The 14,861-nt window shown below is 50.8% G+C and overlaps 1 protein-coding gene across 3 annotated transcripts in view; it reads right to left on the bottom strand.

Moving 5' to 3' along the window:
• The window catches only part of golim4a (golgi integral membrane protein 4a), a 215,393-nt gene that overhangs the window by 19,809 nt on the left and 180,723 nt on the right, over positions 1 to 14,861 (bottom strand). For all 3 annotated transcript variants that reach the window (XM_072474426.1, XM_072474429.1, XM_072474428.1), the window contains one exon: positions 12,423 to 12,491. In XM_072474426.1, coding sequence (XP_072330527.1) covers positions 12,423 to 12,491 — 69 coding nt within the window. The remainder of the gene's footprint in view (positions 1 to 12,422; positions 12,492 to 14,861) is intronic.

The raw sequence follows: 14,861 nt of genomic DNA, 5'->3' as shown, positions 1-14,861 counted from the left end.
TAAAATCTTAAATGCAAGATACCATTTTTAAAAAGGCATTGAGGCTTACAGAGCAAGGATTCAATAGGACAAGAACAGATGAACATTCGAGATTACACAGTGTAAAATTAATCTGTTAATTTTGTCTTTTCGTGATTTTAAAATACCTTAGCTTAGAGTTTCAAGGGGTACAATGCCATGGGCAAATAGTTTGAAATGTTACACTGACACACAGTGAATGTGCCTTTTGCAGTCAATTTTATTTGGTCAGCTGAGTACCATAATTATGCACAGGTTCATATGTAGAAAAGTACCTTTTGTCTCACCTTTTTCCTCCTGTCATGTGATGCTGCCCAACTGTGAATGCTTATGCCAAAACAGTTGGGACAGCTGTGAAGAAATGACAAAAGTATGGCAGTAACAGCAAAATAGAACTGAACGGCAAACTATTGGATCCACAAATAAAAGGTAACAGCTGAATTGGGTAGCGTTTTGCAAATCTATAATGTAATCGCAGAATTCAAATGGTTTAAGAAACTATCCGGCTTTACTCTCTTGTAATACAGGACATTATCAGAACCCCTTAACCATGTTACAACCTGTACAATCAGGGCCAGAGTTATTAGTTCCACATATGGGTAAAGAAGAGTATTATTTTCATTGGAAAAGCTTTTCAGCTGTCGTTATTATGAGGATCGCCCCCATGTGAATCTCTTTCTATTTTCATCTCCACGAGAATCAACAGAGCTGGTAATCAGGAGACACGTTTAACCAGTGGTTGAATTACTATCACACATTTTTCACTGCCGAAGAAGATCAACATTATTCCCAGTGTCCGAGCTTAAACAATAATTATTTGGCTTGCAGATGGAATCTTGTGCCATCACAAGGGAGCAAACTTTAAGAAAAATAACATCAGATTCACAGAAATGAATCTAAGTTCAAAGATAGAACATAGAACGATACAGTGCAGTACAGGCCCTTCGGCCCACGATGTTGCACCGAAACAAAAGCCATCTAACCTACACTATGCCATTATCATCCATATGCTTATCCAATAAACTTTTAAATGCCCTCAATGTTGGCGAGTTCACTACTGTTGCAGGTAGGGCATTCCACGGCCTCACCACTCTTTGCGTAAAGAACCTACCTCTGACCTCTGTCCTATATCTATTACCCCTCAGTTTAAAGCTATGTCCCCTCCTGCCAGCCATTTCCATCCGCGGGAGAAGACTCTCACTGTCCACCCTATCTAACCCCCTGATCATTTTGTATGCCTCTATTAAGTCTCCTCTTAACCTTCTTCCCTCCAACGAAAACAACCTCAAGTCCATCAGCCTTTCCTCATAAGATTTTCTCTCCATACCAGGCAACATCCTGGTAAATCTCCTCTGCACCCGCTCCAAAGCCTCCACACGTCCTTCCTATAATGCTGTGACCAGAACTGTACGCGGCCGTACCAGAGTTTTGTACAGCTGCAACATGACCTCCTGACTCCGGAACTCAATCCCTCGACCAATAAAGGCCAACACTCCATAGGCCTTCTTCACAACCCTATCAACCTGGGTGGCAACTTTCAGGGATCTATGTACATGGACACCTAGATCCCTCTGCTCATCCACACTTCCAAGAACTTGACCATTAGCCAAATATTCCGCATTCCTGTTATTCCTTCCAAAGTGAATCACCTCACACTTCTCTACATTAAACTCCATTTGCCACCTCTCAGCCCAGCTCTGCAGCTTATCTATGTCCCTCTGTAACCTGCTACATCCTTCCACACTGTCGACAACACCACCGACTTTAGTGTCGTCTGCAAATTTACTCACCCACCCTTCTGCGCCTTCCTCTAGGTCATTGATAAAAATGACAAACAGCAACGGCCCCAGAACAGATCCTTGTGGTACGCCACTTGTAACTGAACTCCATTCTGAACATTTCCCATCAACCACCACCCTCTGTCTTCTTTCAGATGCCATTAATTACATGGTATGAAGTGTATCCAGAGAAAATATGAACAGGAAACTGGGAAAATCAGGAATTATTTGATGTGGAGTGTACGCAGAGTTATAGCTTACGCCAGTTAACAATTCATTTTGCAAAAGATTACGTTAGAATTGACTACTGAGTTATCAAAGTCAAAATTCTCCACAGTGTTTCTTTTTCTCCAGTGACTGTCAGCTGAAAATACTGACAACACAAAGGTAAGAAATGGAAGTTAAACAGAACATTCAGGAAGACAAGACTAGGGAAGGGGCAAACCAACAAAACTATTAGGTTTTGGGACTGAATATTTTTGAACAATGAGAATCTCGCGTAAGGAGAGGTTGTAATGGAAAAGTGGTGGATGTTCACGTTCAGATATGAGCTGAAACTAAAGGATGGATGGAAAGTTTGTGTATGTTAAACAGCGGAGGGTTCAAAACAGAAACAGACTTGAGGCAGAGGTGGCTGAATTAAAAGCACATGAAAGGACTGGAGTAGAAGAATGGGGACCAGAAGATCACATAGACTCACCAGTAAAAACACCTTAAAAGGCACTTTTGCACAAGAGGAATACAGCCAATGGCAGATATGCAGTTCCTGCTCCGTCTGCTACAGTACACAGAACACGGCAAATTGACAAAACTGATAGGAATGTTTATGATGTGCTGCTGGATTACAATAGACAGTTCCAGTAAATAAGGAAGAACCATGCTATTTGCAACGTCACACAGAGATGTGCCCAGGACTAAAGGGACGAGCTACTGATCTCAAATGAAAAATTAAAACAGGAGCCCCTGGAAATCCCAAAAATGTAAGAACCCTCCAAATTGGGAAGTATTAAGAAAAATTATGGATGTCCCCATCAGGAAATGCATGAGGTCTTGGGCAGAAAGAACCCTATTCGGCACGGTGGCACAGTGGTTATCACTGCTGTCTCACAGCGCCAGGGACCCAGGTTCGATTCCTGGCTCAGGTGACTGTCCTTGTGGGGTTTGCACTTTCTTCCCATGTCTGCGTGGGTTTCCTTTGGGTGCTCCAGTTTCCTCCCATGGTCCAAAGGTGTGTAGGTTAGATGGATTGGCCATGCTAAATTGCTCCTTAAGTGTCCAAAGATATGTAGGTAGGTTAGGTGCGGTTGCGGGGGAGTGGGTCTAGGTAAGGTGCTCTTTCGGAGGGTCAGTGCAAACTCAATGGGCCAAATTGCCTCCTTCTGCACTATAGGGATTCTATGTTCCCCATTGATATTAGATGCTGGGATTATCAGTTGCATAGGTTAGGTGGACACTTCAGGATGCTCCTTTGGTGAACTAAGTGCCAACCAACCTTATCGTAATGAACGGGGCTCCAACAGATCCTGAAATCGGGATAAAGACTGGTAGGCAGAATCCTGCCATTACAGTCGGGACTATCTCTCTTCCTTAATGCAGTGTCCTTGTTGGCCAGCCGACCGAGGTGTGGGGGGCGGGGGGTGTTATAATACTACTCAGACTCTACTTAAAGTAAATTCCTATCACGATTTATAATAACGAAGGTGGTAACTAGATGGAAATTTGTTCTGGTTTTGGATTGCAAAAACTCTTGGAGGACATGGAAAAAAGTAAAAGCATTTCTCTCCCCATTATGCCCAAGGACTCAAAATGCGTCAATGAATATACTGAAGGAAAATTCTGCATAAATAATGTTCTTTCATTTCCATGGGTCCTTGTGCATAAACAGTTCTGCCCTCTCCACCACATTCCAAACCATTTCATTTTTCCAGTTTCGAAGGATTGCATGGCTACCATTGGGTGGGGTCTGATGGAAAGCACAATGCCCAGTTACAGTGCAGTGATATCAAATAATCTCTTTTAAAAAAATATATATTTATTAAAGTTTTTTAACACAATTTTTCTCCCTTACAAACAATAACCCCCCCCCCCCCCGTAACAAAAAAAAAAGAGAAATCGCGCAGAGCAAGATATATACATGGCAAAATGATATATTTACACAGCTTTGTACACTGGCCCTCACCCGTACGTGCCAGTTTCCCCAACCCTTCATGTTATCTCTTGCTCATCCACCCTCCCAGGCAGCCCCCCCCCCCCCCCCCCAAGGTTGCTGCTGCTGCTGACCGACCTTCCTCTGACGCTTCGCTTCGCGAGATAGTCTAGGAACGGTTGCCACCGCCTGTAGAACCCCTGCGCAGACCCCCTCAAGGCGAACTTAATCCTCTCCAACTTTATGAACCCAGCCATATCATTTATCCAGGCCTCCAGGCTGGGGGGCTTCGCCTCCTTCCACATTAGCAAGATCCTTCGCCGGGCTACTAGGGACGCAAAGGCCAGAATGCCGGCCTCTTTCGCCTCCTGCGCTCCCGGCTCGTCCACTACTCCAAATATTGCTAGCCCCCAGCTTGGCTTGACCAGACTTTCACCACCTGAGATATTGCTCCCGCCACTCCTCTCCAGAACCCCTCCAGTGCCAGGCATGACCAAAACATATGGACATGGTTCGCCGGACTCCCTGAGCACCTTCCACATCTGTCCTCTACCCCAAAGAACCTACTCAACCTCGCCCCATTCAAGTGCGCTCTGTGGATCACCTTCAATTGTATCAGGCTGAGCCTGGCACACGAGGAGGAGGAATTAACCCTACCTAGGGCATCAGCCCACAGACCTTCCTCGATCTCCTCCCCCAGCTCCTCCTCCCATTTACCCTTCAACTCTTCAACCAGCGCTTCGCCCTCTTCTTTCAACTCCTGGTGTATTTCCGACACCTTGCCCTCACCGACCCATACACCCGAGATCAACCTATCTTGAACTTCTTGTGCCGGGAGCAACGGGAATTCCCTCACCTGCATATATCTAAAGGCATTTCCCGGGGGTAACTCGAACTTCTCCTCCAGTGCCCCAGGCTCGCAAACGTCCCGTCGATGAACAGGTCCCCCATTCTTCCAATCCCCGCCCGATGCCAGCGCTGGAACCCCCCGTCCATCTTCCCCGGGACAAACCGGTGGTTACCCCAGACCACACCGATGCTCCCATTGCACCCCGGTGCCGTCTCCACTGGCCCCAGATCCTTAGCGTTGCTGCCACCACCGGGCTCGTGGTATATTTCGTCGGCGAGAGCGGCAGCGGTGCCGTCACCAACGCCCCCAGGCTCGTTCCTTTCCATGCCGCCCCCTCTCCCTCCATAACCCACTTGCGGATCATCGCCACATTTGCTGCCCAGTAGTAGCTCCCCAGGTTTGGCAGCGCCAACCCTCCTCGGTCCCTAAGGAACCCTCTCCTTACTCTCGGGGTCTTATTCGCCCACACAAACCCCATAATACTCCTGCCTACTCTCTTAAAAAAGGCCTTGGTGATCACGATGGGAAGGCACTGAAACACAAACAGAAACCTCGGAAGGACCACCATTTTGACCGACTGCACTCTACCCGCCAGCGAGAGCGGTAACATGTCCCATCTTTTGAAATCCTCCTCCATTTGCTCCACCAACCTCGTCAGATTCAGTTTATGTAGGGTCACCCAACTCCTGGCTATCTGGATCCCCAGATACCGAAAGCTCCCCTCCGCCCTCCTCGGCGATAGGTCCCCTATCTCTCTTTCTTGGTCCCCCGCCTGTAATACAAAGAGTTCACTCTTCCCTACATTAAGCTTATAGCCCGAAAACTCCCCAAACTCCCTTTGAGTCTGCATGACCTCCACCATCCCCTCCATTGGATCCGCCACGTACAGCAACAGGTCATCCGCATATAGCGACACCTGATGCTCTTCTCCCCCTCGGACCACCCCCCTCCATTTATTAGACTCCCTCAATGACATGGCCAATGGTTCGATCGCCAATGCGAACAACAGGGGGGACAGGGGGCACCCCTGCCACGTCCCTCGGTACAGTCGAAAGTACTCCGACCTCCGCCGGTTCGTCACTACACTCGCCATCGGGGCTCTGTAAAGGAGCTTAACCCAATTGATAAACCCTACCCCGAACCCAAACCTACGCAGCCCCTCCCAGAGGTACTCCCACTCTACTCGGTCAAAGGCCTTCTCCGCGTCCATAGCTGCCACTATCTCCGCCTCTCCCTCCTCCGATGGCATCACTATCACGTTTAAGAGCCGCCGCACATTGGTGTTTAGTTGCCTGCCCTTTACAAATCCCGTCTGGTCCTCGTGGATTACCCACAGGACACAGTCCTCGATCCTCGTGGCCAGCACTTTTGCCAGCAACTTTGCATCCACATTGAGGTGCGAGATCTGCCTGTACGATCCACATTGCAGTGGGTCCTTGTCCCGCTTTAGGATCAAAGAAATTGTCGCTTCCGACATTGTCGGGGGCAGGGTTCCCTCCTCTCTTGCCTCATTAAAGGTCCTCACCAGTAGCGGGGCCAACAGGTCTACGTACTTCCTGTAGAACTCCACCGGGAATCCGTCCGGTCCCGGGGCCTTCCCCGCCTGCATGCTCCCCAAACCCTTGCTCAGGTCCTCCAACCCAATTGGTGCCCCCAAACCAGCCACCTCTTGCTCCTCCACCCTCGGGAATCTCAGTTGATCTAGGAGTCGTCTCATCCCCTCTTCCCCCGCTGGGGGCTGGGATCTGTACAGCTCTTCATAAAAGGCCTTAAATACCTCGTTTATTTTCGTCGCACTCCGAACCGTGGCTCCCTTTCCATCTTTGACTCCCCCTATTTCCCTCGCTGCCATCCTCTTACGGAGCTGGTGTGCCAGCATCCGACTAGCCTTTTCCCCATACTCGTAGGTCGCCCCCTGCGCTTTCCTCCACTGTGCCTCTGCCTTCCCTGTGGTCAACAGGTCAAACTCCGTCTGGAGCCGTCGTCTTTCCCCAAGTAATCTTTCCACCGGGACCTCTGCGTCTCTCCTGTCCACTCTCAAAATCTCCCCCACTAACCTCTCCCTTTCCATACCCTCTGTCTTCTCCCTATGAGCCCTAATGGAGATTAGCTCTCCCCTGATCACCGCCTTCCATACCACCCCCACCCGCACCTCCCCGTTGTCGTTGGCCTCCAAGTACCTTTCGATACACCCCCTCACCTTCCCACACACCACCTCGTCCGCCAGCAGTCTCACATCCAGCCGCCACAACGGGCGTTGGTCCCTCTCCTCTCCCAGCTCCAGTTCCACCCAGTGCGGGGCATGGTCCGAAACTACTATGGCAGAATACTCCGTCCCCTCCATCCTCGGGATGAGCGCCCTACCCAGAACAAAGAAATCTATCCAGGAGTAGGCTTTGTGTACATGGGAGAAGAAAGAAAATTCCCTGGCCTGCGGTCTTGCAAACCACCATGGGTCCACTCCCCCCATCTGATCCATAAACCCCCTAAGTACCTTGGCCGCCGCCGGCCTCTTTCCAGTCCTTGATTTGGAGCGGTCCAGTGCTGGATCCAACACTGTATTGAAGTCCCCTCCCATTATCAGGCCTCCTATCTCCAGGTCCGGAATGCGCCCCAACATGCGCTTCATGAATCCTGCATCATCCCAGTTCGGGACGTATACGTTTACCAACACCACCCACGTCCCTTGCAGCCTACCGCTCACCATTACATATCGCCCTCCATTGTCCGCTACAATAGTCTTGGCCGCAAATGACACCCGCTTTCCCACCAATATTGCCACCCCTCTATTCTTCGCGTCCAGTCCCGAGTGGAATACCTGTCCTACCCATCCCTTTCTTAGCCTGACCTGGTCCGCCACCTTCAGGTGTGTCTCTTGGAGCATGGCCACGTCCGCCTTCAGTCCCTTTAAGTGCGCGAATACTCGAGCCCTCTTCACCGGCCCATTCAGGCCCCTCACATTCCACGTTATCAGCCGGATTGGAGGGGCTCTCACCGCCCCCCCACACACACACACACCGACTAGCCATCTCCTTTTCTGGGCCAGTCCCGTGTCCACGCCTCCCTTACCCTCCAGTCCCCCAGAGGGGGACCCCCGTCCCGACCACCTCTTCTGTGGCCCATCCCCTTTCAGCCAGTGCAGCAGCAACCCTTCCCCCCCCCTCCCCTCCCCCCCCGCTAGAACCCTGTCTAGCTTTTTTGCTACCCCCATGTCACTCCCGTACGTCAGCCGCCGTCCCTTTGACCTCCCCGTGTGGGAGTCTCCCAATCCATATGCATTCCTTCGTTCCCCTTCCCGCCTTTCTTCCCGCGCGGGGGAAAACACCCCGCGCTTTCCAAGGCCTGATCCACCCCCTCTGGCGCAGCTCCTGTCGCGGCCTTGTCTCTCTCCCCCAGCCCATATAACATTTCCTGCGCGTGATTGACCCCCTATATACAACAACCATCACACATCAAACCCCAAACATCCCCCCCACCCTCACAAACCCTCAGTTAAAGTCCAACTTTTCGGCTTGTACAAAGGTCCACGCCTCTTCAGGCGTTTCGAAGTAATAGCGTTGGCCCTTGTATGTGACCCACAGTCGCGCTGGCTGCAGCATTCCGAATTTCACTTCTTTCCGGTACAACGCCGCTTTGGCCCGGTTGAAACCCGCCCTCCGCTTTGCAACCTCCGTGCTCCAGTCCGGGTATATTCGGATCTCTGCATTGTCCCACTTACTACTCCGCTCCTTCTTGGCCCATCCCAGGACACACGCTCTGTCCGTGAACCGGTGGAACCTCACCACCATCGCCCTTGGCGGCTCATTTGCCTGGGGCTTCTTCGCCAGCACCCGATGTGCCCCGTCCAACTCCAGCGGCCTCGAAGGGGCCTTCGTGCCCATCATCGCCTCGAGCATCGTGCTCGCGTATGCCCCGGCATCAGCCCCCTCCACTCCCTCAGGGAGACCCAGGATTTGCAGATTCTTTCTCCTCGACCTGTTCTCCAGGTCTTCGAGTCTTCCCGCCCACCTCTTGTGTAGCGCCTCGTTCTGCTCCACTCTCACCGCCAGGCCCACGAGCTCGTCCTCATTCTGACTGGCTCTTTTCTGTACCTCCTGGATCTTAGCTTCGTGGGCCTTCTGGGTGATCCCGAGTCCTTCAATTGCCGAAAGCATAGGCGCCAACATCTCCTTGCGCATCTCCTCGCGCTGCTCCTCGAAGCAGCGCTTGATGAATTCCTGCAGCTCCCCTTTGTCCCTGGCCGCCGCCATTTTGTTTTCTTTCCCTCGCTTCTCCCGTTGCTCCAGTGCCGCTCCTTTGGCCGTTACACTTCTGGTCCGTTTGATAGAAGTTGGAGGGGGACCTCTCTCTTCCCTTCCCCACGGGTTTTCATATCATAGAATTTACAGTGCAGAAGGAGGCCATTCGGCCCATCGAGTCTGCACCGGCTCTTGGAAAGAGCACCCTACCCAAGGTCAACACCTCCACCCTATCCCTATAACCCAGTAACCCCACCCAACACTAAGGGCAATTTTGGACACTAAGGGCAATTTATCATGGCCAATCCACCTAACATGCACATCTTTGGACTGTGGGAGGAAAGCTGAGCACCCGTAGGAAACCCACGCACACACGGGGAGGATGTGCAGACTCCACACAGACAGTGACCCAAGCCAGAAGCCAGAGTCAAAAAAAAAAGTTCCGTTGGGGCTCCTCTAACGAGCCCGAAAGTCCGTGGTAGCTGGAGCTGCCGAATCATGCGGCTTAGCTCCGCATAGCCGCAACCAGAAGTCGAGAGGGAATCCTTTTGGCAGTGTTCGCTTCACCAGTCTGCCCCAAAAAGTCTGTGGAAACTCCTGAAAAAGGTCTGAGAGTCGGTTCCAGACGGGAGCTGCCGAATGCGCGACCTACTCCTCCATGGCCGCCACCGGAAGCATCGTCCCCGCTTCATCAATGGCCTTGGTAGATCTTTTCACAATTGTTCCCTCTGCTGCTAGAATTCACCTTTGATAGAGGCCCTCAAGTCAGATTGCAGCTTTAAGCTTGCCCTTCCCCCGCCTGCATGCTGGAAGAGGCTTTTGTCTATTCCTGCAGCTCAAGCCAAATCTTTTACTGTTTCTGCCGGGTCTGGTAACCAAAAGACATAACATTCCTGGGGGACACTGTCAGGGGAATGCTGCAGTCTTCTTCCCACACCGGGAAATGTCAAACAAATGCCGTGGGGGCCCTGTAAAAGAGCCCAAAAGTCCGTTCCAAGCGGGAGCTACCAAATATGCGACCTAGCTCTGCATAGCCGCACCCGGAAGTCCGATATCAAATAATCTCAATGGACTCCCATCTGACTGACATTTTAGATTTTTTTTGGTATATCCATTTCTTTGCAATGTATACATTAGTCTTGTCTTCCACAAGCAACATTCCCAACTCTTGCACACAGCAACACGGGAACAATTATGCTCCTAAAAGTATGATGTTGATTTATACCTGCTCCTTCAACATTCAATCCGATTCTGCCAGATCCTAGCTGCACAGCCAGAAGGATGAAGCAAACTCATGGCCAAGCAGAACTCAGATTATCTAGTCTGAAGTACGAGAGCCAGAAAAACATAATCCTTTCACAGTATCAGACCAACAGTTTACCTCACCAGGCTACATTACATAATATTCAAACGAGTTAAGTCACACTATGTAATAGAGGTATGAAATCTCTTTGCCAACTAGTCTAATCATGAAGGTAAAGCCATTTATTTAAAACAAAACAATAGCTGCAGGTGCTGGAAACCTGCAATAAAAAATTGAAAGTGCTGCAACCAGTCAGCTCAGGCAGCATCTGTGCAGCAAGGAAGGCAGAGTTAAAGCTTCAGATTGAAAATCTTTAGTCAAAACCAGAAGGTGCTATAAATATACCAGGTAACAACAATTTCTTCACTTACCTCCTCCTTTCACAGATACTGTTTGACCTGTTTATTTTACATTGGTTAATGCCTGTGCCTAAACATAAAATACCTGCAGTGCAGGAGGAGGCCATTCAGCCCATTGAGTCTGCACCAACCCTCTAACTAGGCCCGCTCCCATACCCTATCCCCATAACATTACCTGCATATCAACATTACCTGCATATCCTTTTTTTAAAAAAACGCATTTTATTCAAACTTGTATCCAAGTAGTTACAGCAAATAAACACCCCGGGAAACATTCTTCCCAACAATCAACTATACAGTTTGTACAGATTTTCCTCCTTTTTCACTCCCCCCCCCCCCCCGCACCTGCGACGAACAGCTCCTCAAACACGGTCACAAACATCCCCCATCTTTTCTCAAACTCCCCTGCTGAGTCCCTTAACTCATACTTTATCTTCTCTAACCGCAGGAAGTCGTACAGGTCACCCAACCATGCTGCTACCCCCGGTGGCGATGCTGACTGCCACTCCAGCAAAATTTGTCACCGTGCAATCAGAGAGGCGGAGGCCAAGACATTGGCCTTCCTCCTCTCCATGAGCTCCGGCTTCTCTGAAACCCCAAATATCACCACCAAAGGATGCGGGTCCACCTCCTCCTCCACTATCCTGGCTAAGACCGCGAACACTCCCGCCCAGAATCTTCCCAATTTTTCCCAACCCCAAAACATGTGCGCATGATTCGCTGGCCCCCGCCCACACCTCTCACACTCATCTGCTACCCCCTGAAAGAACCCACTCATTTTCACTCAAGTCATATGCACCCTGTGCACCACCTTAAACTGTATCAGGCTCATCCTTGCACAAGAGGAGGTCCCGTTTACCCTTCGCAGTACCTCACTCCATACTCCCCAATTGATCTCCATTCCCAACTCCGCTTCCCATTTCTCCTTGATCTTCACCACCCGCTCGCCTACCCGCTCCCCCAGCCACTTATATATATACCCAATTCTTCCCTCCCCTTCCACATCCGGAAGCAGCAGTCGCTCCAGCAGGGTGTATCCCGGCAATCTAGGGAACCCCTTCCAGACCTTTCGTGCAAAGTCCCTAACCTGTAGATACCTGAACTCACTACCCCACGGCAGCTCTACCCTCTCCCTTAGCTCCTCCAGACTGGCGAACCATTCCTCCGAATACAAATCCCTCACCTTGACTAGCCCCATTTCCTTCCACCTCCTGTATACACTATCCATCCCCCCCCGGCTCAAACCCATGATTCTAGCACCGACATCCCTTCCACCCTAAAATGCCTCCTCAGCTGATTCCATATCTTCACCGTGGACTGCACCACTACCTGCATATCCTTGGACATTAAGGGGTAATTTATCATGGCCAATGCACCTAACCTGCACATCTTTGTACTGTGGGAGGAATCCGGAGCACTTGGAGAGGAAACCCACGCAGGCATGGGGAGAACGTGCAAACTCCACACAGACAGATACCCAAAGCAAGAATTGAACCCGGGTCCCTGGCGCTGTGAGGCAGCAGTACTAACCACTGTGCCACTTACATGAACAGGTTAATTTGTTAGTATGCTCATCACTGATATTCTCAAAGCTCCAGATCTCCTATATTTTACCTCAGAAGCTTTTGATAAAGCAACTGCTGAACACAATGAAGGTACTGAATATATTTCAATGTCTGGAGAAAATTATAGTGTCATTCCACCAGCTAAACTAGCATGCATTTTCTTACCTCTTCTTCTCCCTCATCCTGGTACTGTTCATCTAGATTATCCTCTTGTTGATCAGGATTTCCGCCAATCTGCACACATCAATATACAGAGATTATATCTACACAATCCACAAAACAAGCAAGCTAAGTAGGAAGACAGTAAAGGGCTGTAGTCTAACAAAGTGGAATCCTAGGCTCAAATAATTAGTACACGCATACTTTGAACTTATGGGGCGAAATTCTCCAACGGCGAGATGTCCGCCGACTGGCGCCAATCAGACGGGCAGCGCGCCGGCCCAAAGGTGCGGAATGCTCCGCATCTTTGGGGGCCGAGCCCCAACATTGAGGGGCTAGGCCGACGCCGGAGGGATTTCCGCCCCGCCAGCTGGCGGAAATGGCGTTTGTTGCCCCGCCAGCTGGCGCGGAAATGCGGCACATGCGCGGGAGCGTCAGCGGCCGCCGACAGTTTCCCGCGCATGCGCAGTGGGGAGAGTCACTTCCTCCTCCGCCATGGTGGAGACCGTGGCGGAGGCGGAAGGGAAAGAGTGCCCTCACGGCACAGGCCCGCCCGCGGATCGGTGGGCCCCGATCGCGGGCCAGGCCACCGTGGGCGCACCCCCCGGGGTCAGATCGCCCCGCAGGACCCCGGAGCCCGCCCAAGCCGCCTGGTCCCGCCGGTAAATACCAGCTTTGATTTACGCCAGCGGGACAGGCAATTTCTGGGCGGGGCTTCGGCCCATCCGGGCCGGAGAATTGAGCGGGGGGTCCCGCCAACCGGCGCGGCCTGATTCCCGCCCCCGCCCAATCTCCGGTACCGGAGACTTCGGCGGAGGCGGGGGTGGGATTCACGGCGGCCAACAGCCATTCTCCGACCCGGCGGGGGGTCGGAGAATGACGCCCATGATCTCAGATATCTTGTAATCCCACCCTAGATTTTTATTTTTCTCTGGAAAACGTACCCTGATTTCATAGAACATGGAAAAGTTACAGCACAGGAGGCCATTCGGCCTACCTTGTCCATGTCAGCCCGAGGTGTCCGTTCTAATCCCACCTTTCTGCACTTGGTCCATAGCCCTGTATCTTACAGTACTTAAGGTGCGGATCCAGGAACTTTTTAAAAGAGTTCGGGGTGTCTGCTTCCACCACGAACTCGGGCAGCAAGTTCCAGACTCCCACTACCCTTTATTCAAGTTCAGAATTCAACCACGGTTATACTGGTCCTCGCTGAATGAGAATGAACAGTGTTAACTGCAAATAACGTCCAATTTTCCATGATTCCTGTCTCGTGACTGAGGGAGTTAACTGGAGAAAAAGTGTCACTTTCAAGGTGGTGAAGAGGAGTAACGAGATAGAAATCAGAGTACTAGTTACTCTGGGCCGCCCTCACAAATTGATGGTTTCCGAACAGTGCTGGAAGACTTGTGGGGACAGAGATGTAGGGTGTGCCATGGCGAGCTGCTTTTCGGGCGCAGCTCCCGGGATCTACCGTGCACGTCACGCAACGTCGCGAGACGTTGTGATGTGATCATCATAACAAAGGGCAGCATCACTTTTTGGCAAATCAGCATGTTAGAGCGAGGCAGTAAGCCTCACTCTAATGTGCAAATTCCCGAGGTACCTGGAATTCAACCCCTTTGCCTCAGATACCTCGGGCGAGCGCCGTTCAGTACTGGTCCCTCCTATAGTGCGTTCGGGATGGGGGGGGGGGGGGTGGTGGTGGAGGAGGTCGAAGATTGAAGATTGTTTTGGCCTGCCTCAGAGATCAGGATGCCATTTCTCGCTACAATTTGGAGTTTACAGCGGAGCTCCCCACCGTAAAAAAAAACGGTACTATGTTCGGCCTTGGCCGCGCGTTCCTCATTCAGGCCCCTTATTCAATGCGAGTTGCATTGAATAGCCATGTATTTCTTGGCACTGTGAGCGCTGGGAAACACACGGCTAAACCCGCTTGCGAGAAGACTTTGTTCCTTTTGGGAGTATCGCAGTCGTTATCCTGTCAACTAGAAAGTGAAGTGTGGTGGAGGGAGTCCTAAAAGGAAGATGAGAACTCAAAAAGATTATTAACTTTCACAACTTTATTATGTATCGTTGCAAAAATTAAAACCCCCCACCATATTTCCCAAATTTTATAAGCTATTATTTTTAAAAGGTTTCTGAGAACCTTGGGATCATGGACTGAATAGAATGAAGTATCTAAAAACACATCAACAGCTTAAGTCCAGCATTCTCCTCTTTTGAGCATTCCAGATAGATGAAAGAACTACTTTGAAAGGTCATCAACTTGAAACCTTGGGCGCGATCAACTGGCAGCATAGCACCCAACTGGGAGCCAAACGCGCTGGCAGGTGCCGGGAAAAGCCTCCCGCGGGCTTCCCGGCAATTAGTATGCCTTACGAGATCAAGACCCCGCCCGATGGGCATGACCAAGCCGGGCAGGCCCAAGTAGGTTTGAAATTTACT

Source organism: Scyliorhinus torazame, chromosome 14 (assembly GCF_047496885.1).
Source record: "Scyliorhinus torazame isolate Kashiwa2021f chromosome 14, sScyTor2.1, whole genome shotgun sequence".
NCBI lineage: Eukaryota > Metazoa > Chordata > Chondrichthyes > Carcharhiniformes > Scyliorhinidae > Scyliorhinus > Scyliorhinus torazame.
This window is presented reverse-complemented; position numbering and strand designations above follow the sequence as displayed.